The 24,004-nt window shown below is 38.8% G+C and overlaps 2 protein-coding genes across 2 annotated transcripts; one reads left to right on the forward strand and one right to left on the reverse strand.

The window, feature by feature from the left end:
- Positions 1–2,489: 2,489 nt before the first annotated feature.
- Positions 2,490–6,617, reverse strand: casr (calcium-sensing receptor). The gene is made up of 6 exons (XM_071528872.1): positions 6,433–6,617; positions 5,981–6,287; positions 4,601–5,440; positions 4,223–4,453; positions 3,739–3,862; positions 2,490–3,634 (listed from the first exon to the last, which is right to left on the reverse strand). The coding sequence occupies exons 1-6, from the start codon at positions 6,615–6,617 to the stop codon at positions 2,490–2,492; spliced, it is 2,832 nt and encodes a 943-aa protein (XP_071384973.1).
- Positions 6,618–13,732: 7,115 nt separating this feature from the next.
- On the forward strand, positions 13,733–20,557 carry LOC139651962 (cationic amino acid transporter 2). Its single transcript, XM_071528866.1, is given in 12 exon segments — positions 13,733–13,775; positions 13,778–14,098; positions 14,897–15,052; positions 15,396–15,552; positions 15,793–15,926; positions 16,271–16,493; positions 17,593–17,729; positions 19,261–19,363; positions 19,594–19,727; positions 19,838–19,995; positions 20,202–20,310; positions 20,421–20,557. Coding segments are annotated over 12 exon segments (1,812 nt in total).
- The last annotated feature ends 3,447 nt before the right edge of the window (positions 20,558–24,004 follow it).

Consider the following 24,004-nt stretch of genomic DNA (forward strand, 5'->3'; position numbering starts at 1 on the left):
CAAAATGAAAATAAAGAATATATCTACGGAGGGAACAGTTTTAAATAAAGACCGCTGTTATTCTTTTTTTTTATTATTATTTTTCATGGCTATGAAAAGGTAGCCTATTTGTATAACTACAAGCACACATATGCCTAAACAATGAATACAACACAAAACACATAACACAAAACACATAGCAGACAATTTTGCAGGAAATCAGATATCTTAATCCTACATTTCTGTGGTACAAACGTTTGTTCAAAGGAAGTGTCAGTAGACATCTTTGTGTTTGAATCATTGTTTGTGCAGTTTTGGCAATTCTATTATGTACTATGCTGGCTTTCACACCAGCTACTTGAGCCCTCATTATATAACAAGTAGAAATAGTTGTACCAGCAGCAGGTGTAAATGGACATTTTTTAACAATAGTAGTCATTTTTCTAAATTCTATGTTATGAGTTTTGTGTTGTCAAATATGCGTTACTTATAAGACCCTATATAACCAGATAATAATAACCATCAACAAATAATATTCACTAAAATACCATATGATCTCTGTCGCTATTTTACGACTGTGTTGAGACTCATGATACCCTGGGCATTTGTTCTTTTTGTCATTCTGTAGACCTTGCTAATCCCCCACAAGTGAAAAATGTTGCGCTTTAATTTTGAAGGCAACATTGCTAAACAGGAAATATTTTTTCTGCTATTCTCTGCTGGCTTGATACAAATAACAGCATAGTATTTGGTGTAAATACTTCCGGTTTGCTTTTTTTTTTTCCATAATCAAAGCCATATCCCATGTACAGACTGTACTTTTTTTTTGGTCTGTGTCCACCGTGGGTGGGGTGGGGGCAGCTACATATTGTGGCCACTCTCCATTCCTGTTCTACTAACTTTTTGCAGCTGTGAGAAAACCTTGTTGTAGTTTGCTCCATACTAATGACAATGTTGAGTGCAGCATGGACAACCATTGTAAGGTATTTCTGATCTTGACCCACTTGATAATTATCATTATCCAGTCTGAGGAAGAACAAGTAATCTCTGAGAGCCTAAAACCTCCTTTTTACTGAGGGAAGAGTCAGGGGGCCCAGTATTTTCTTCACGTAGGATAGCGGGACAGAGACAATAACATTAAACAGAGCCTTCCTCAAGCTACGCTCCTTCCCTGTTCCTTTCACCTCCTGCATGCTGTGTGGAGTTGACTGTGGGGTAGGGAGAGTGACATCAACATGTGAGGCAGGCCTGCACTGTGTGCAGTTGTCAGAGACGTGTGATAAGCAAGCAGAGGAAGTTTCTTTGAAAGGTGTAACAGGCTTTACAGAAGCCTGTCGTCAACACGTTGGGTGATTCTGTGATGAGGGTTTCACTATTTCTCAGGTCTATCTGGCATTTATACCTCTGAGAATACTCAGAACATTTTATATCAACATGTTGGTTCATGTAGCAGTTAATACAGTCTTTTCTTATTAATTCATTGACTAAGTTCAGTTTTACATGCACCAGCATTTCACTCTATATGGCTGTTAGTATTACAGTTATTCATTCTTAATACTTTCACAGTAGCGCCCTACAGTTATGCCAACCTGTCATGCATTTTCTGCCACAGATTGCAGCTAAACTCATTTTCAGTACATTGTAACTGGTATGTGTCTCTTGCTCAAAGATATCTTTTAACAGTTAGCTGTGTTAAGAACCGTTCTGTCCTACAAGACCTATACTCATACCCATACAAAATGAGTAGCCTAAGTAACATGAATAAGGAAGTTGACTTAGGGACAGTGATAGCAACAGAGATGTTACTTCTTCTGAGTTAAAGGAGAATACTGGTGGCATTTACAGTTGCTCCTCTACTAATGTCCTTCTTTGTAATGGTATTGCTTTGCCCCACACAAGTTTGCTTTTGCCAAGACCAAGGCTCACTGTATCTCCATGTATCTCCATGTGTCTATCGTGCTGAACTGCTTCTGGACTCCATTAGCATAAACTCAAGTCTTAACTTTGTATGTTTGAATTCTTCTCTTAGGCTAGATAGAGGTAGCTCATTTGCAAACATATGAGTTAATCATTCACCAATACTGTAAATACTGTACTGTAAAATAAGAGTACAAGAGCATATAGCATCTCCAAAGGAAAAAACAACAACACTTTCAGGTTCTATTGTAATGTCTTTTATTGTACAAAATACTTTTCATCTTTTTTTTTTTTTTTTCAGAATTAATACAGTACACTGAGGGACAATTGAGCTCTACAGAAATGTGAAATGTGTATTAAACATGCTTTGAAATCACAGTGTTAGTAGCGGGGTTGGTGTATTGTTAGGGTCATGCTGTCAATCTTTTGCCCAAAAGTCACAGGATGCAAGTATATTTTAGTCGGACTAATATGTTTTCCTGACTTTCTGACAAAATGTTAAAAAGATGGGAAATGGATTCGTGAAAGTAAACCCTAGGACCAAGGCACTCTAAACTGAATTTTGATGCATCCCCATGTGACGTGCTTTGACATCACATCAGGGAATTCTTTCTTGACTCCTCAAAGCTCAAGGACAGAGTAACTGTTCCGCTCCCAAAGCTCACCCTTGGCCTGTGGATCCTCTGCTGCCCTGAAGTAGGGTCACAGTCATTGCCATTGGTCTTGAGGCTGATGGACGAAGAGGGAGTTGAGGCAGAAGATCCACCAGTGCTGCTGGACTTTTTCCTTGAAGCTGTGCCATGTTTTAGGGTAGCCTTGGCAGCCACTTTGAATGCATGGGCTGCAGTGCTGCATCGGACTTCTTCTATAGTGTTCCTTGAGGGTTTGAAGAGGATGATGTAGACCTTGTTGAAGAAGATACAGGCCAGCAGCCCAAAGCTGGATGCCAGAATAGCAATGACCTCCACAGCGGACACAAACTTGCCATAAGTACTGAAGTAAGCCGGAATGAAGGAGATCCAAACAATAAAGAATATGAGCATACTGAAAGTGATGAACTTGGCTTCTGTGAAGTTCTCTGGCAGTTTCCGTGATTTGAACGCAAAGAAGAAACATATGGCTGCCAGGAGGCATGTGTAGCCAATCAGAAACCCGAGAGCCATCACTGAGCCCTCATTGCAGGTAATAAAAATGATCTCATCGATGTCGTGATTCCTGTAGCTGGCAGGAGGGGCGTTGTAAAGCCAGACCACGCATATCATCACTTGGACAAATGTGCACAGAAACACCAACAGAAACTGCAGGTTTAACCCCCACCATTTGCGATGGAGACTGGTGGGGATCTTGGCTTCAAATACTAAAAGCACCCTGTTAGTTTTAACCAAGATGCAGGAGATACAGAGAACAAAGCTTATCCCAAAGGCAGGTTGGCGTAAACGGCAGGTCCAGTCCTGCGGCTCACCGATGAAGATGAGAGAGCTGGAGAAGCAGCAGATGAGTGAGAACAGCAGGACGTAGGACAGTTCTCGGTTCGTGGCCTTCACTATTGGGGTGTTGCGATATCTGACAAATACTCCCATCACAAAGGCTGTCAAGACAACGCCCAGTACTGCAAATATAGCCAAAGCTATCCCAAAAGGCTCAGTCCAGGAGAGAAACTCAATTTCTTTCAGGAAGCAAAATGTGTGGTTCCCATTAGACCAGGAGTTATTTGGGCACTTGGTGCAAACACTGGCGTCTGTATACAAAAAGAGAGCATCCACATTAATATTACATCATTAACAAGGTATAACACTAATATTACAGTAGACATGAGCTTGTGAACATTTCATTTTTCAATACCTTTATGATTACTGTATTCTCCATCTGAGCACTCGGTGCATTCGAAGCAGCATGTGGGCATACTATCGATGATCCCCTTTCTTGTGCCAGGTTCACAGTCCTCACTGCAATTAGAAAATGGCACCTATAGGATGTAGAGCAGAGGGAAAAGTCTGAGAAAGAGCAGCAAATAAAATTATAATGGAATTGAGAATGTTTAAATGTAACACTTGTCGTTTTTTCTATGAAATGAAAATTATCAAAAGAACTGTGATAATGCACATTTGCACTGTCTCCTGCAGCCCCTGTGAATTGTTTTCTCTCAGCCTGTTTTTATTACTTTCCCTTCCTGTATGTCTCATAGGAAATCAAGCTCGGAGAATGAAAACAAAGACCAAATGAAAGCATGAAGCGGATTATGTTTGTTGTGGTTTCCTTTTTGCAAGCATGTATCTTCCAAACTAAAAACAAAGAATGTGAATGAGAAGATCTGACACTTAAGTACCTCAGAACTGTATCCGTTCCACAGAATCTTTGTCTTGTCAATGAACAGTTTGGCTCCTCTCTTTGCATGCATGTTGTAGTGTCCGACCTCCTCAAACACCACAGAGGCATACTCAGTAGACCTGTGCCAGTTTATAATGGTGTAGTTCCCCGCCAAGTCAGCATTCTCGTCAAAGTGCACCTTTTCCCCGATACTGTTGGTGTAGTTCAAATGTCTGAGCTGCTTCAGGACCTGTGAAGCAGAACCACACGTTTAGCTAAACCATGGATTGGTAAATTGATTATTGATGATGAAATTGAAATTGATGATGTATTTAATTGCTTTGATTGTGTTGCTGGACATCTTGAATTCATCAGTTGTTTGTGTGCCACACTTTACCTGCCACGCTTCCATTTTCTTTATATCTGCACAGGAATTGTTAGCAAAAAGACCACGTCCAGGTGTGCAAGTGAGTATGTCCTGCAGGGCCTGTGCAATTGAATAAACTGCAACATACACATTATAGGAGATACGGAGGTGCGTATAGTCCAAATACGGAGTCTCGACACTCATGATGTCTTCCTCACCGGTACACAGGGGTCTGGAGCTAGTGCTGCCGTTCTCACTGTCTTGGAGTCTCAGGCTGTCTTCCAGATAACAGTTGAAGGTTTCTTCCCAAAACTCCCTGACAAATTCATTATGACTGTATTTCTTTGGCTGGACCTGCTGTAAGAACTCCGTGAAGCCAGGTATATGCCCTGCCCTTAGAACAAAGCCGATAGTCCCGGCCACAACATCGAGATATTCCGGTTTGGCTATGAGGGAGGAGCTGGCCCAGGCTTCACTTGCTAGCCAGATACGGTCAGTGATGTTTCGCCTGGCCATCTCTTTGATCAGGGGCTCAACATCAGGTCCGCTGGCAAAAACTACAATTACTTTAGCTGTGGAGTTCTCAATCCTGTCGACCAGGCCTTGGATTTCGTGATCTTCAAAGTACTGAGAAATAAGTTCATTTAGATGAATGCAAATGTCTCGCTCTTCCATCTCGTTCTCAAACTTTTCAATTCCCGGGCGTCCGTAATCGTCATCAGAGGCCACCGCAATGACCCAGTTCCACTGGAAGTGCTCAATGATGTCTGCCATGGCTGTGGCCTGGTACTCGTCTGTGGGAATGGTTCTCATGAAGGACTTGTACTGGTTCTTGTTACTCAGTAGACGACTAGAGGAGGCATAGCTGATCTGAAACAGGAAAGATTTCAGGTAATCCATCGTGTGTGTGTGTGTCCTGTGCACAGCTGTTTATTACCTGTAAAGTGCTGGTCATCCGAGGAATAAACTATATCACTTCTTCTTGTGGCTGACTACTTCTTTTATTATAACTTCTTTATTTTAATGTTTAAAAAGTTTATAGGCAAGAGAAGAGAGAATTCCCGCACTGTCCAATTCTCTCTTCTCTTGCCTATGGACATTTCCTCCTACGCAGCTGTCTACATGAAACTGAAGGTGTGCATGAGCCTCTACAGTCAACGTTTAAAAAGTAAAAATACACAAGCAAGCTTCATGTTTCACACCCACTTCATCAGGATTGCTCTTGTACAGGAACACAGTTAATGAAGAGTATATTGATTACCCACAGAACATACAGCAGGTAACAGGTAATAAGAGCTGAATCTTTATGTAAGGTTATCCATTTGTGCTTTGCTATGGGTTATGGTTCAAGGCTATGACAGAGATGGGATATCGATGTGGTATTGATACAGTTGCTGTTCAGTGTCTCACCTGAGGAATATAAAAGAGACCCAGTAAATTTGCAACCGCTGTGGAGACTGCCGATCCAGACGCTCCCACTACTGCGATAGTTGATGGGATGTGATCAGTACAATTACAAAATTCATCTAAATTAAGGGAGTCAATCTTATTTTGGGCCACAAAACTAAGTGTAGCCTCTAGGGCCTTTGACACCGTGTTGCATGTGTCAAAGATCCTGTAGCCAAGTGTGATGTTGGGCAGGAGGGAACTGCTGTTGTTAATCTCATCAATTGCAAAAATCATGGCCTGGAGCCAGCGGAATCCACGGAAATTGTATCTGCAAGAGCAAGATGACATGGATTCAGATAAGTTGAGCACTCGCAGTTCTAATAAAACATGTGTTTATCATATGCTAATTTATGTATTTATTCAAATTGCATGCTTGCTTGTTTGCCTGCATATAAACCAATCACAGACATTACCTGACACACTGTGTGGATTCTGGCCGAGCTGCCAGATCTTGGTCCTTGGATGCGACGCCAAAGTGTATTGGGAAAAGACCTCCGAGCAGAATATCACCTGTCTTCTGTGCTCTCTGATGGGGCCCATAGGTCGAAATGACATAACTGGACCCCAAGAGCACCAGATAATACAAAGCAATTCTCATCTTTTTTCTCTCTCTCAGGTTCTCTACAAATCCTCAGCGTGAAGATATTCTCAATCTTGTCTCCTCCCATGAATCTGCCTGCTGTGCTGTTTTGTCTTATTCATGTTTGCACTGATGGGAATGACTGCAGGAAGATTAAAAAACAAAAAAAAAACAGATGTCATGTGCTTGTTTCAATGTATCATCATATGTGTTACAGTCCTACACCTCAAGTAGTCAGTATTTATATGGTTTTAGCTAACAATGACCAACACAGTTCAAAAGTATTTAATATTCTTGATAATTTAACAAGATATCACAGAAATGAAAATACAAAATATTCATTGTATTTTACTGAAGCAATATGCAAGGCTACAATGCAATAACCTCCAACTACTTAGCTCACTTTCCCATATATACTGGGACAGAGAGTGGTGTAAGAAGTTGCCAACATAACCTAAGGCTATTATATAAAGCAGGATTACTCAGTTGGACAAATAACTTTTTTTAATGAAATTACTTCTCAAGTGTTCATGATGAGAAGTGATAGTATGAGATTGCAACAAGACATCCAAAAGACCCAGAGTCCAACCTCACTAACAGAGTATGCATGCTATCTGAACTGAAATAGGCTCAGGATTTACATGAGCCAAGAGTGGAGTCACACTCTAGTGACCCTCCTTCCTGCAAATGCTCGGTCTCATGCTGTGGTCAGTGAACCCCGTCACCATGGAGAAATGTGATAGCAGCCCTGTTGCATCTGGCTAATAACCCCGGAAAAATGCTGGGGCAGAGCTGTGCTAATGAAGTAAGGCCTGCCAGACCACTCCTTACCAGACTAAGTATTGTACATCAATTCTAGGCGTTGCCTCTTATAATTTCATTTAATTTCCCATTTCTGTTGTTTGCGATGGAAAACTTATGTCACATTAATATATCAATTTGTAGAAGGGTTCCTCATTAACAAAAGCAAATGCTCTTAACATTTTCACATTAGTTTCCAATTTTCCCGGGCTAGATTAATTACTCTCTTTGTAAATTTCCAATTAAAAGTATAGAAGAAATAAAATCAACTAACATAATTCTTACACCAATCCACTGCTTACAAATGCAGATATAAAAAATGTTTAAAGCCACTGTCATAATTTAAGCCAATAGAATAAGATATCAACTCAAAATGTATTTTTAAGAACATTATTTGAAAGACAAACACAAGCAAAGCAAAATAATTTACTTTAGATCGTAGTAAGAGAAATCACCATACTGAAGTTATTAACAGTAATATTATCATCTGACTCAATATTATACAGTGTCACAAAGCGAAATAGATAAAGGATCAAATATGGCAAATGACACATAAAGGATCAAACTTACCACCTGAATTCTTGGAAGTTATTTAAAAACACATCTATAGCTTGAAAAAGCTGTTCTGCATCTATGTGCTGTTTTTAAGATCTTTTCCCAACAAATCCAGTGTGTTCAATGAATTCCCGGACAGTGGCATTAGCTTCTGAACCTATTTTGCCAGATGAATCATTAACAGAGGAAGGGGTAGTCCATTTCCTTCAGCTAATTAAGTCAAATCACAGCTCACTCCTCCTGAACCAAAGCCTTCAGAACCAAAGCGGCATTAGAAACGGTTGGAAAGATTACTTTCAAACTGTATTTTATTTCAGATTTACTGATTATCTGCTATTACCACAGAATTACCACAATATAATAATACAAATGAATTACTTTCAGTTACTTTCAATTTACTTTGCTTTATAGAATCTATGAAAAATATACATTTACAGGTTATTTCAAGTTGTGTAAAAGGATGCTTGTGTCTGTAATATTACAAACACAGAAATCATTTCTTCTTGAAGCATGTATCTGAGTAATTCAACAAGTAATCAACTTTTTTTTTTTTTTTTTTTTAAATACTTCTAATATGATTATTTTGTAAGAGTCCAGTTGATATTGCTTGTAATCGCATCACTGTACTCCTTTTACAAGTAATCCATTACTCACAAACCCTGGGAAGAGACTCTTTTCAATTTAAAGCCCCTGGATTTTAAACAAATTTCAAAGTAAGTCCAAAAAGTCACAGTGCATAACATAACCATGTAATTTTATCAATGAAAAATTAAACATGTAGACTTGTTTCTAACTGATAGCCATCTACACAGCACATTTGCTCTACATTATTCTGTGTCTGCATGAACTTGGCATCCAATGATCAGTTTTGCAGCTTGGCTTCATCTCTCATTGCGTTTGGCCAGCTAAGCTACAATTAATGCTGTGAACCCCCTGGAAGCAATGGATTGCACCATTACGTTCTTCAAACACTGTTTTTTTCTCCTTACGCTCTAATGCTCAAGTCTTCAATTTGTTGCTGGGCAGATGTTTCCATTCAAAACAATTACAGTTTACAACATGTTGACTTGTTATAGGCCTCTCTGCTCCGTCACGAGCCTGGAAGTTCCTAATAGGTTTTTGCAGTTTCCATAACCTGCAGTGAGGCTGGCTGCCAAACTGAGAATACTGACCTCAGGTGGTGGACGCAGCCAGTAAAGGAAACTATTATGCTTTACCATCAAGCATAAATGATCACAATCAATAGCAGGATTAGGTGTTGATATGAAACATTACTAAAGGGCATTCTCGGATATTACAGTGGCCATATCTTCATTCTTTACCAGGTTATTGTAGTTCATTTAAACTAAAACTAAATCAAGACATAATGAAAACAGTGTATATGTTGTAGTTGAGGTTAAGGGCCTCATCTGTGGATAGGGGAGAGAGACTTCTTCAGCCAAGAGAGAAGGAGGAGGAGGAGTTGGAGGATGAAGACAGAGGAGAACAGTGTCCAGGGATTAAAAATGGAGGATTGGATTTTAGGTTAGTAAATCTAGGAACACAAAGCAAAAAAGTGGGTTGCTATCCATACTGAATACTTACAGAGCTCACTGTGCTGTGATGGGGAGTATTGAGTGTAATTAAGTGAAAAGTAGACTAACAGTATTCATAGTATTAATCTCCCCCACTGTCTTCTAGTCTTAGGTTACATTGTTTTTTGTCTTTTGTCTTTGAGATGAAATTGATGTTGTAAACCTATTTCTCCTTTTTAGCACAAGGTGGCGTGAGAGCGTGTCACAATCACACAACAAAGAAGTCACATTTCATATAAACAGACACTCCTGCACACTGTCTTTTCTTGGCACATATTTTTTTTTTTATGAATTATTCATTTATTAAAGTGTAGCCAGGCAAGAGCAATGTATATATTTATATTTGTGTTATATGAGGTGGCAGAGAATGGTGTCAGTACACAGCTTAGTTTGTTTTCTTTTAATCATATCACAATAAAAAATCACTAATTACATACTAATCTTATTATCATATAGTCTTACTACCAGGTGAAAGTTGTGTTTAAATGTTTAAGTTGTGTTTTAACAGTGACATTGTTAACCAATTCCTAACTTTTCTTATTAAAGAGTACATCTATAAATAATAAATGATGAATGAGATTGTTTTCTTTGTTTCACTCTGAAAATTCATATAGGTTTTATTTGCCAAAGTTTACCAACAATTTCAAGGCACTGAAAACCTAAAAAAGACTTGGGAGTCTGCTGTGTGGAATATAAGCAATGTTAGACTTGCAGGCCTCTGTCTTATCATCCACCCACATAACTGAAGAAACAGTCAAATTAAATGTCTCAACTATTTTATATAATGTATATGTGATTGTTTCAGATCCCGGTGGAGTTCTCCAACAAATCATTCTGATCCTCTCTTTTCCAGAAATGGCACATACGTCTGAAATGTAACATAACGTGTAAAAAATGTCCCGTGTACATGAAGCTGTGCCTGTTAACAGAAGAGTTCACAGTGAATGGGTTTATCCCCACAAATAGTCAAGTCTGGGACCAGATCAAAATACAGGCACACACACTGCAGCTTAAAGCCGAAAAGGTAAGGATGCCTTGCTTACAATTATGAGTAACCATGCTATCATGATACCATGATACCCATAATGCATAGAATTTAGACAACTTGTTGATTGGTATATAAAGCATGTGAGACGTTTAGTTCCAAATCTATATGTCACTTTAAAATAAAAAGATATTACCTTATTATTTAGTCTATCAATAATTTTAAAATCAAAGATGACCACATCCTTTAATGTCATATTATTTTGTAAACAAAGGTATCTGATTGATGGTACTTATATCCTTTAACAATATTCATTCCTTCATAATGTGTAAATGAATGCCACTTACAGTACATGAATTCTACTGTGATAAGGCTAATTTAGTGTGTTGTAGCTTATTGACTGACATGAAAGGTGATCTTGCTTATTTCTTAATTGGTAGACTTACGACTACTATATGTTCAATTTCACAGCACATAATGTAGGCTATAGTCATATTGTGAATATTCAATTAGTCTTTCTTGTATGTCACTCAAGTTTTGTAATATATGTAATAATTATGTCTGCGTGAGAGAAATGTGGAATAATATAAATATGAATATGATATGAATGATATGATAACCTGCAGGGAGTTTATATTTTTACATAAAGGCTACTGTAGCTTTCAATCTATCAAAATGTGCCAAAGGAAAAGTTCACCATGGGTTAGGGTTAGATAAACGAAATGCATTGTTTCAGAGTAATTTTTTTCTCTATTTCAATATCTAATTTGACACCCAAATTCTGCTAAATTCTGTTAGTCATGAGTCGAGATATAGAGACAACATGTGTGTGTTCTGCATGAGCAGTGTTTGATTGATTAGGCATCAGGCTCCCATTTTCCTGTTGGTTTTGGGTCTTCTGTCAAACTTTCCGGATAGTAGCCTACCTAGTGGGCAACCAATCGCATGACCTATAAAACTTGAAGGTGTAACCAGATGGTTACCATCGTTACTATGGAATTTGAACAGGTATTTCTCCAGCTTGCCAGGTTGGGCTTTTTTCCTGCCATTCTCCTCGGTCATGAGTCATGAGATGGCTCTGGGTCAGTAGATTACAGTTACTCGCGCGCATGGGTGCGTAACTTTGTGTAATGTGGGGGGCAAAATCTGAACAGGATGGGGGGTCTGGAAATACACCATTTCCTGCAATTTTACATATATATTTTTATATAAAGTATTTGGTTTGTATACTGTGATGCTTGATTCTCAATGCTACATTAAAGAACCCAATTCATTTAAAGAGATGCTATAAACACAGGAGAGGTGTCTGCAAAGGCTTCATTTATTTTTTGGAAACTAACATAATTCATAGGCTATACTGCACACAATCACAAATAAGCCAGTTACATGGAAACATTATTAATTCATTTTGAATATCATTGTTCTTTTATATTCTCTAACACTATCATTTTGCTTTGGCATCCTACCTGTTGCTGTTGCTCGGCTGACACTGCTAACAGAAGGCTATCATCTTCAATCTGCTGAAATCATCCCACTTTAGCTTTGCTAGATAGTTTGCCAAATGTTAAACACAGTTTCAGAGAGAAAGACAGAGAGCTTCGGCACACAGAACACGACATGAAACGTTAGCCGACCTAAACCTAGCTACTGTCAAAAAAACAACAGTTGTTAGCTAGCTAGATAAATGTAGGTCACATAACTTTTTGCCTTTCACCTCTGGTCGTTACACAGTTAAGGGCTTCAGAGCAACACACCTGTGCTGTTTTTTTTTTTTTTTTTTTTTTTTTTACTTTTCTTTGCCCACAAATGTCGTTTCATGGTTCCAACAATTATGCTGCTGTCACTTGATTCAAGATAGCATGTCTGTGGTATAGTGTAGGCTATTTTTAGCCAGGTTGGATTATACCACTTGGATTGGAAAGGGGGTGCAGCAATCCAACTGCTACTAGTACATGCAGACAGAGCAGATATTTTACTTAGACTTTAATTAAATATTAGATTGAACAGATTGAGAGATTGAAGATTAAATATTCGATATTTACTACATTTTGACTTTTAAAAAGGGGTGAAAAGTGGAGGGGAAAAAGACAATTTTGCCCCTCCTAATTTCCAAGTGGAGGGGCATCTGCCTAATTTGCCTAATGGTGTAGGCGCCAGTGCTCGCGCGCACAGCTGATGGAATGATTATTTGTCCAGCTACTTTACAATGAATAAATCCTGGTTCTGCTCTCTCTCTCTCTAATATTAAAATATTATAATTATTGTTATTATAATGAAATACTATTGAGAAATTCCAGATATGCCATATTCACTCACTCTCTCTCACACACACACATAGGCCTACATACACTCACCAATGTTTTGCTATGCTAATCCACCTCTACATCATTCACACATACACAGACACACACACACAGACACACAACAAGTGGCCCATTTTACCTGATCAGAGAGGAGTTGTCTTGGAACAGACATCTGACACTTAAATAGCTCTAGCACTTAAACATTTATTTTTTGTAATATATTTTCCACATAGAATGATAGAGGAGACCTGACTTAATAAAGAAAAAACACATTAGGATGTGTGAATAAGTATTTTGATGGTGTTCTACACGATTTGCCAAAAAGTGACCCACTTTACCTGACTTCGCCGTATTTATTCATTGTTTAAACTTTATTTTCGGCTTATGGCGGGATAAATAGCCTACTCTGTGTGAAGATGACTAGATTTCCAAAAAGACCAGAAATGTCCAAACAGCTGTTCTGAAGTCAAACGATTGCACTGAGCCAATATTTACCTCATTATCTCTCAGCGTTACATTTTCCACACTTCTTCCACACTGTCAGTCTGCCACACAGTCACTACAGTATGCCAACCTGCCTTCAAATGCTGTCGGAAAAATCGAATGTCAGAAAGTCGAATTGAGCTATTCACTCAAGTTAAATACGTGTAGTCATAAGACTTCTCAAGTTACCTGCATGTAGGAGGATCAGATCACAGGACCTACATGACCATGCAATAACCACAACAGTGATATCTTAATCTTGATTGTTGTAGTCTCTCTTTTGTTACTTTTGGAGTGACGTTTACTTCAAATGAACTCTGACTTCAAATGAAACATTATAATCATATGTCTCAGTCTTGTGTCCATCCTCCAGTACACCATGTTCCTAAAAGTGATCCTGTCAATGAACATACATGACGTCTGGATTTCAGGATGTCTGGAGCAAAGATACTGCTGTTCCTACAGAGTCTGTCTCGGAGAAACCTCTGGAGCCAGATGGGGAAGTGTCCAACTTTCGGCGGTGTTTGACCACCCTCGACCTGGTAGCTCTGGGGGTCGGCAGCACGCTGGGAGCCGGCGTGTACGTGCTGTCAGGAGAAGTGTCCAGAACCATGGCTGGGCCAAGCATCATTATCTCTTTCCTGGTCGCAGCAGTAGCTTCCATCTTTGCAGTGTGCTATGCTGAATTTGGAGCTCGTGTTCCCAAGACTGGCTCTGCCTATCTCTACAGCTATGTGACCGTGGGAGAGATATGGGCCTTTATCACTGGCTGGAACTTGCTGCTGTCTTACGTCATAGGTAAGGAAAATGCCAATCTGAATGCAAATTGATTGTTTTAGTGTCATCTTGTAATTGATTTCTATAGATCCAAATCCTGCCTCAAAACAGAACAATGACTTCTGAACAGGCTGCCAAGAATATTGCAGTACAACATGTACAACTGTTTTACAAGAGCCACAACGCAACCACAACCCAGTCCTATAGGTTTGCACACTACAACTTCTGCTGAACCACTCTTCATTGTAGTAGGTGTGACCATGTCAACTTTGCTCAAGTCCCAAGTCAGTCTCAAGTCTTGAGGCACAAGTCTCAAGTCAATTCTCAAAAATGTAGTCTAAATGTAGACCACTAAGTCAAGTCAGAGCAAATCAAGAGTCCAGTATCAATTTAAAATCGTAATAAAAAAAAACAAAATATCTATCTTTTGAATGCAATATTGTTTTAATAGTACAAAACCTTGGTAAGTGCATCATGAGTTTGATTTCTAATAGTAATAATTTATAATCAGTTTCAAATTCTGAAAACAGAATTCGTCAAAGTCAAGTCCCAAGTCACCAGAACCCAAGTCAAATCAAGTCTCAAGTTTTCTCTTCATGCATCAAGTCAAGTCTCAAGCAATTAAAATTGTGTCTCGAGTCTGACTCGAGTCCAAGTCATGTGACTCGAGTTCCCACGTCTGGTCACCTCCCATCTAGATTACTACAACTTTTTGGTCCTTGCACTCCTAATTGCTGGTGATCCTACTGTTACCCTTGTTGTAAGTCTCTGTGGATCTACCCATGCTGGATCTCCTGCTTGCTCTCTCTCTCTTTTCAGGGACGTCCAGTGTAGCCAGAGCGTGGAGTGGAACCTTTGATGAACTCCTTGGAAACGTCATTGCCAACTCTCTGGGCAAACAGGCTGCAATGGATTTACCTGGATTAGCTCCCTACCCAGACATCTTTGCAGCTGGCCTCATAATGCTGTTGGCAGGCAAGTTCTGCAATATTTGTGTGTTTATCCAAATGTTACACTTCCCATCTGACTTGTTTACCAAGTAGGAATCATTAGTAAAAATGCATAAAAAGTAAGAGAATTAGCATAAATGATGTGGAAATATATTCCACTGAATGTTCACATTTCTGGAATACTTTTGTTGATACATGTCTAAAATTATACCATTTATGCTGTACATTTGAAGTACAGAGCTTTGTCAGAACGTGCATTACTTTTCCTTGTTTTTTTTAAATGCTCGGGTCTTTGATAGATAAGGTTGTACTGTATTCACGTTCTCATAATCTGACGATAGTACATCCTCTGTGTGTTTTCTTTCTAGGGATTCTTGCATTTGGCGTTAAAGAGTCTGCCATTATAAATAAGGTTTTCACAGTAGTAAATATACTGGTGTTGCTGTTTGTTATCGTCTCTGGCTTCATAAAGGGCAACATCAACAACTGGTATATCAGTGGAGATACTATCCTAAAGGCATATGAGTATGGACTCTCCTTTTGTAACATGCTTCCACACCATTCACACAATGTAACATAATCACATGTCAAATTCAATAGTGGTACTGTTGCTATGCTATGCTATGCTATGTGTTTAATAACAGTATGGATCAATGTCTGTACCAAACTGCCACTTTTAATAGCATTTCTGATTTTGCTGGTTAAAAATACCTAGTTATCACTCAATATTGAATGGCCATTCAACTACATGTTTATTCTTTTCAGAAACCAGTCATCACTAAATAAAACTACAAATTATGGCAGTGGTGGATTCTTCCCTTTTGGCTTTGAGGGAACATTAGCAGCAGCAGCAACTTGTTTTTACGCTTTTGTTGGATTTGACTGCATTGCTACAACAGGTAAGTTAAATGAGGTTGTTCCTCACCATGGCATTTATCTTGTAGCCGTAACTCTTGCAACCCAAAGCAGGTGACAACATAAGAATGATCATTTTCAGAAAGAGAGGGCAAAGTAAAAGAATCAGAATCACTTTAAATGCCTGGTGCATAAACACAGAGTAGAAATTTGTCTTTGAGTTTGTGCAGATAACATCAATAACAAAAAATAAGCAGACATATACATACATCATGTGCATAATAAGAGACAAGAGATTTTACACAATATACTACGGTATACAATATTCTGTATGAATATGAAACACAATACAAGAGCGTAGTATGATCTAAAACCTGTTTTCTCTTAGGAGAGGAGGTTCAGAACCCTCAGAAGTCGATCCCACTGGGAATCGTGGCCTCCCTCCTCATCTGCTTCCTGGCTTACTTCGGTGTGTCTGCAGCCCTGACACTTATGATGCCGTACTATCTGCTCAGTGTCCACAGTCCGCTGCCTGTGGCCTTTACATACATCGGCTGGGGCCCTGCAAAGTATGCTGTGGCTGTGGGGTCCCTCTGTGCACTGTCAACAAGGTATGAAATAATGGCCGACATTTACAAAACCCAACTCGACTTCTCAGTAAAACTTAACTGAACTTCGGTATTTAACACACTAAAAACGCCTGAGCAAGAGCTAACATAACAGCTACATGCCACATTCATGAACACTGAGGTATGGTGTCCTCGTGAAGAAGACAAATGCAAAGAAGACCCGAATTGTGTTTTCTTTAATAAACTGACACGACACATTCCACTGATGTGACAAATTGCATAGCTCATTTACAGTAAGAACACCAAATGAAAGCCGACAGTAAGAGTGAATCAGTATTCAAGAAAGTGCTGTGTAGTTGTTCTGAATCTCTTTTTTTATGCATTTATGACTGCTCGTCACGGGAGACCAAACATGGTTAAACATAATATATTCTGAATAAATGAACCAGCATAACATTTACAAAGATGAGGCATGATGTGAAATCAGTATGCATATTAGGTGTCACCACCTTTGTCCGCTTCTCCAATAACCTTCGGCACATGACCGTTACACATAGGTTTTGCTCAAGTGATGTAGTTTCACCATAATTTCAACAGAGGATGTCCCTTTGCAAAGTCATGTTTTCTTTCACAACGAAGCCTCGTGTACAATGGAGCACAATGCACAAAAGTGTTTACAATGAAGAATACTACACATTACAGGAAATATATTTCATTGAAAATGGAAGACATTAAGAAAGACATTAAGGAAGACAATAAAAGAAACAGCAACATTTCTCATATAACAAGTGCATTCCCCTGGCCATCCAACTGACCTAAACTGTGCCTGAATCTAATTAGGTAGTTCCCTGTAGTTTAATATGAGGCAGTCTAATACTACAGCTACTTCTACTACTACTACTAATTTTCCACATTATCTTCATAAAATAAGATATTCAATTTCTAGGGTAGTTCATCTGTATCACTTTTAAACAGTAGCTTGTCATTTATCCTTCTTTCACAAGTACATATATGGAGATCACTGACATCAGTATTGTAGAATCTAGATAAAAACATAAGCCAACAACAATAGCATGAATAACCAAATTGCTGTTGATGCAGTCATAAGATGAAGTGTATTGATGAGAGCTTTTTCCCACAGCCTACTAGGAGCAATGTTCCCGATGCCGCGTGTTCTCTTTGCCATGGCCAGGGACGGGCTTCTCTTCCAACCGCTCAGCAAAATGAGTGAGAGACAAAGTCCCGTCATAGCTACACTGGCTTCAGGGGTCATAGCGGGTAAAACAATATGAATCACAATGTTACGTTTTCCCTGTTTTTTGTAGCGGTGGTGGTTACTCCTTGTTTTGGTTTTGTTACATGTCCATCCCTGTTTTGTTCTTGTGTTGGTTGCTAAAACTGTTCAGATACACTTCATATGATAAAAGGACAAACACTGGTTTATTTTGGGGCGGCAAAATGTGACAGAATATGTTATGTGTTTTTCTATTTAAAGCTGTAAAAATGTCTTATTAGCCTAAATTATGAAATGGGGCTGCAACAGAAAGTGTCCCATCACCCCTAATTGAGATGGTGTCACGGGTCAGGAAGGACTCAAGTGCAGAATTACAGGCAGGAGACAGAGGTAGAGTAAGAACAGCAACTTTACTTGGAGGATTAGGCAGCTCGTAATACAGTCTGTTCCAAAGGTCAGTCCAAACAGGCAAAGGTACAGAATCGTGAGGCAAAGAACAAAACCAAAGTTATAGGCAGACGGTGTACATTCGCCGTATAGAACAAAGACTGCCGACTGTCATTCACAATGAAAGATTTTTCTCAGATGTGAAAATTTTCTCCGGGACGGCATTCAGATGAACAAAATCACACATTCATCTTAAGAGGAAGAAATTAAGGTCCAAAGAGAGTGTAGTTCACTGGCGTCTCGCTACATGATTTCTGGGTATTGAAACCCTTAAAATTCAAACAGTTACCTCTCACTCCTATTTGGGGCTGCCAACGTGATATTGCAGAATGCAGCTTTAAAGGATAAGGCCGGTGTTCTTTAATGCATTGCTTACCATCAACAAATCCTATGAAAATAACAAAATCAGCAATGATTTTGTTTTGGCAAATCTCATCCATGTAGCCGGTGCCCAATGAAGCAATGTCCCAGCAGCCATAGAACTCCATTGTATTAAAAAAATGATTAAAAACACGTCAAAGAGCCATGCCGTTACCATGCCGTTGCTCTGGGAAGCATATTTCATCATCGTGATGCACCAGGCCAGCCGACTTTTTCCTCAAACAACTTAATGAGCCGGCTGTAAACACTTTGCCATCTCAAAGTAAAGGCAAAGGAAAGTAGGTCCGTAGCACCGAAAATAGTCCCTGGCATAATGAAGGATTTGTTCCCATTTGAATTTGATTTGGTAATAACTAAAACAGTCTGACTCTTCGTGGTAACAGTTAGCGATTTTTAAAATTGAAACTATGTCTTTGTGAGCTGTATTTCAAGGTTTTTAGCTTACAATTGGAGCCAATTACTTCTGGGTTGACGGCTAAAAACGGTACGTGGAAAGTCAGAAAGTAACGGAAGTAGAGTAAACGCATTGTTGATTTTGTTATTTTCATAGGATTTGTTGACGGTAAGCAATGCATTAAAAAACACCAGCCTTATCCTTTAACCTTTTTCTTTAGCAGCAGTGGTCAAATTCTTGTGTTGTAAACCACTGCTTAATGAATGCAGGTGAAACCCAGTGACTTAATCTAGTGTGGTTTATTAAACTGATTTTAAAAGGAAATGAGTTATGGTGTGTGCATGTCTTTGCAGCTATCATGGCGTTATTGTTTGACCTGAAGGCATTGGTTGACATGATGTCAATTGGAACACTCTTTGCCTATACACTTGTTGCGATATGTATTCTCATATTAAGGTATGGTTCATCATAAATACTTCCAGTAATGGAAATATTTATGTGGCATTATCATTCCAAAAATCAAATCTAATCTAAAAATGAAATTATATAAATTATATATACAGTAAAATCACCCCTCCCGCCCATTCTGAGTACATCGCATCTATATCCGCTTCATATAGAAATTAATAAATCTGTAGGAATCTAATGTTTAGGCACTTTTTATTAATATTTTCTCACTTTTCTAGGTACCAAGAGGATCTCAGCGAGGATTCAAATTACAGCAAACCAGAATCATTCACGATATACAGAGTTATGTCTCCTCCTTCACAAGCCACTGCGCGAACATCAAAAAATGTGTCAGTTTTCACAGTTGTCATGAGTAAGTGACCTTCTTAACATCTTTCAACAATGTTAGTCTGCATACAGATGAAATCCACGCCTAAATTGAAACTGTTAACCGTAATTCTGTGCTCCCTCCAGTGTTTTTAGCTGCCATTCTGAGCCTCCTCGTAAGTCAGGCTACAGACTCCCTGCTGGTCCTGGAGTGGTGGAGTCTTCTGTGTGTCATTGTGATTGTACTGATGCTGGTCCTCATTATAATAATCATCTGGAGACAGCCACAGAGTACAGCCAAAGCTGCTTTCATGGTATGCCTTTGAGACATCTACCCAAAGTGCTGGTTTCCTGGGGGCAAATTATGACCTTGCGTACAAATCATTGTTACAGTATGTGAATGAAAAACATGATGTAAATATGATTGTTGCAGCACTTACATGCCCTCATTGTGCCTTTGTGCTTAACTTTACTGCCATACGATGTACAAACATTTTGTCATGTTATTTTATTTGTACAGGTCCCTTTTGTACCTGTGCTTCCCATTTTCAGCACCTTTGTCAATATCTATCTAATGGTTCAACTTGGATCAGGCACATGGATCCGCTATGCAGTTTGGATGACAGTAGGTATGGGAGGAATATCATTATCATAAAAAACAAATTATCATAAAATACAATCAAGTATGTAGAAAACATACTGAGCATAACAGTAAGTGATGTAACTTTCCTTCAAACAGGTTTACTCATCTACTTTTGTTATGGCGTTCGACACAGTGTGCAGAAACAAAGGCTTCAAAATGCCCATGGTCAAGTCAATATTGAATTCATCGGTACGAATATGGAGCAAAACTTCGAGCCTGAGCACAAGATGTGATATTTTACTGAAACCTTGTTGAGAGTAATTATGTAACATGCATAAATCTCACCCAGCTTTCTGTGAAATTGATACTCCAAGAACGATTTTTGTAATGGTGTTTCGTTTGATATTTAGATGTATTTTACGTTTTAATGTGAATTGCTAAAATGTATTCATAAATCTTACTAACTTGATAAGACATTTTCCTAACAACTTTATACCATACTATGTTTTAATTTTGACCACTTCAAGTATCCATATGTAAACACTAAGTGGAATAATTTTCCACCCAATGACAATATTCCACTTCATTAACTTTCAAACAAGTGAATTTGTGCAAGACTGTTTAACTGATCAATATTCTTTGTGCCTCTTTAAGTGTGTCCTGCCAGGACTGTACCTAAATGACAAAAGATCTCATTTAGCTCATAACTTGGAGGCAGATGCTGTAAATAAATATGGTTTTGTGATTAATTAATTGTTTTGTAATCAGTATGAAAAATGTATGTGTACTATATGTGCCCAGAAATAGCTGTGTTCAGTTCTCTGTCTCTGGAGCCCTGCAAGCCTCCGCTGGCCTTCTCTCCTCCTGTCTCCCTTTCTACTGTCCAATGTGTAGTCAATCTGTCAAAGTCAATAAAAAATAGTGAAGATGGGTGGACTGTCTGTTCTGTTTTTTTTGTTTTTAGACTCAATAGACTCAGTGAACAAACAGCCACATTTACAATAAATAGTAATAGAGGTATATAAAATATTAATGGCCAACATATTTACTAATTCCATTACACTATCACTGCTTCAGGCTACAGGTTACCCATAACTGCAGGAATAAAGGTGTGTTTTGAAGAAATGCGCAAAGACACTATAACAGTAGTGTGCAAATAAATGTATTCAAATAAAATGATTCAGTTGTTCACTTATGTAAAGTGGATACGAACATGACAGGAGTTCAGAAGTGGACTGCAGGTGAGAAGGTGTTCAAGCAGGACTTTGGCTCATCTCCTTCTGTCTGGCAGGTCTGTTGGAGCGGCAGCTCTGCTATTGCAGCCATGTTGTCAGCAGATTTCTTGTTCTTCCTCCGGAATATGCGGGATAGCCAAGAAAAGAAGCCACGCTTATTCTTCTTTGGTTTTGTTGACAGGCTATTGTAGTGGAAATATACTGTATCTACAGTTGAACGTGCACTTAGTTTGACCTGCCTGAGCATTTCCCTAAATAGCCTTCAGATTCATGAGAATAGCTACAGTTACAAGATGGAACAGGCCAGAATAAGAGAATGAGAAAAGTCACAGCTGCAGCTGAGCATACCAGAATTAAGGGAGTTAGAGCTTCTGTCTGGAAAACAAGTAATTAATATGTCAAGAAAGCCATGGGAAGATGATGTGCTTCACCTGCATCTGCATCTAGTAAGTCATGGAAGAAAGGTCATGAGAAGATGATAGGCCTCACGTACATCTAGTAGGTCATGGAAGAGAGGCCATGAGAGATATCTTATTTGCCAATGTGTTTGAACTCACAGCCACCTTCTTGGGAAAAGTAGGAGTATTCATTGGTGATAACGAAGATAGATTTTATTGGTAGAAGAGCTAGAATAGGAGGGATTATGCAAAAGGTTGAGTCAAACTGATAGCTGTATAAAAAGTATTGTGTTTTGACCATGAGTTCAGTTCTTCTGCAGAACAACTCAGGTCTTTGTTACATCAATAAGGACCTTTAAAGGCTGATTCATGTGTCTGAAGAAGTTGTTTTTGTCACATTGGGGAACAACGAATCTACGACACTATCTTTGGCACTGGAACTCTGAGGTCCTGTAGGTTTGACCAGCTGGACAGGTGAAAGTGTGTTTTCCAGGGTCAGACCGGACAGATCCTTGGTGTCCTTTACAGTTTCAACCACAAGGCTTGGTGCAGCTTTGACCTCAACCTGGATGGCTGCAGTCTGGGACTCCTGAAGGAGGTCGGTTGATCCTTCCTAAAGCAGGTGAATCAGGGTGTATTCAGTAGGAGAGACGGGGAGAGCCTCCTCTGAGGTGGAGATATTGTCAGGTCCAGCAGAGAAGGACCTGACAATCTTAATCAACATCTTAATTATCAAATAAGCATAAGGCCACCTGATGTAGTTTAATTCAAGGTCAACATGCTTCATCATAGCTTCATCTTATGCCTTTTATCATAGTTTTGTTTCAACAACAAATCTAACTGTGAATTTACAATGTAAATCAAACTATGGAAGAACTGGACAAATGCAAATGCAAATCCTTCAACACAACAACTAGTCTATCCTGACTGTCAGACTCCTCTGTAATCTTTTCCTGTTAAATAATACAATTATAAATACATGTGGCTTACCAAGATGGAAATCACTCTCCATGTTTTCCTTTCTAAAAGGTAGATATTGTTGATGTTTCTCCAAATGAGTTGTGAGTTTTCTCTCTCAATTTGCAGGTGAACAGCGATCAGAGATGAAACTGAGTCTGCATGTGTTCAGGTCAATCGCTCCTTTATGACACTGACATTCTACATTCTATGAACTCTGCTGCATTCTGTCCAGCTGCATTATGATTCATCAGATGAAGCTCAGGCCCCAGTAGACTTTGACAGAGATGTCTCACTTTGTATATGGTTTAAAAACTACACATGATTAAAAATCACATAACTGAATAGTTGGAACTTATATTAAGATGCATATTTTTTATGTGGAAAACATCTAATTAATTGCTAATTCCTATTGCACTTTCACTGTTTTAAGCCACAAGTTAGCTCACTCTAATCTTACTACTACCTGCTAGTATTACTACTATATAGGCCTACTACTATTACCTATTGCTGCTACCTACTATCATATCTGAGGAGATACTTTAGGAGAATAAAAAGAAAAGTTATTCATCAATTCAACTTTTCAGGTGTAGAATTTTTTTTCCAGAACAACCTGTGCACCAACCCATGTAGTTAATAGAAACATGGGTAGCACTTTGCAATGGGCAGTCAGCCTCCTCCCCTAGGGACTTGCTGTCACAGTATTCATTCAGTATTGTCATGAGCATTGACAATTTGTTCCCTATATGTCAGTGCTGATACCTGAAAATGGTCAATTTAATTGCCAAATAAATACAATAAACGTACAGGCGCTTTTCTTGGTACAGAGACATAGCCTACTTACTTACAGGGTCACAGTAGCCTACATACTGACACAGCACTACAAAGACAACAGCAGCTCAAATTCACTGCAGTAAATTATACACTATTACTGACACTCTTATCCTGAGTGACTTACAGTGAGTGCAGTAGAATTAACCTTACATTCATAGATCGCCAAAATTACAAACAATCAATAAAAATACATTATATATGATATAGTCACCTCGTTTCTGGGTATTAGGACAGATTGCCACTACAAGGCCATGTGCATTTGTTTTAATAAAACGCTCATGGCCATATTGTAAGATGTGATATTGTTGCCTTTTAA

The sequence above is a fragment of the Centroberyx affinis genome, unplaced genomic scaffold, assembly GCF_046629955.1.
Source record: "Centroberyx affinis isolate AG114_WGS23_722 - 3 ecotype Tasmania unplaced genomic scaffold, CSIRO-AGI_Caff_v1 ptg001735l_1, whole genome shotgun sequence".
NCBI classification, from domain to species: Eukaryota; Metazoa; Chordata; class Actinopteri; order Beryciformes; family Berycidae; genus Centroberyx; species Centroberyx affinis.

Coding starts and splice junctions, on each gene's coding strand:
- casr (XM_071528872.1), bottom strand. CDS start 6,617: ATGAGAATTGCTTTGTATTATCTGGTGCTCTTGGGGTCCAGTTATGTC. Junction 6,288..6,432: donor GAATCCACACAGTGTGTCAG/GTAATGTCTGTG, acceptor TTGCTCTTGCAG/ATACAATTTCCGTGGATTCC. Junction 3,863..4,222: donor GGAACGGATACAGTTCTGAG/GTACTTAAGTGT, acceptor TACATCCTATAG/GTGCCATTTTCTAATTGCAG.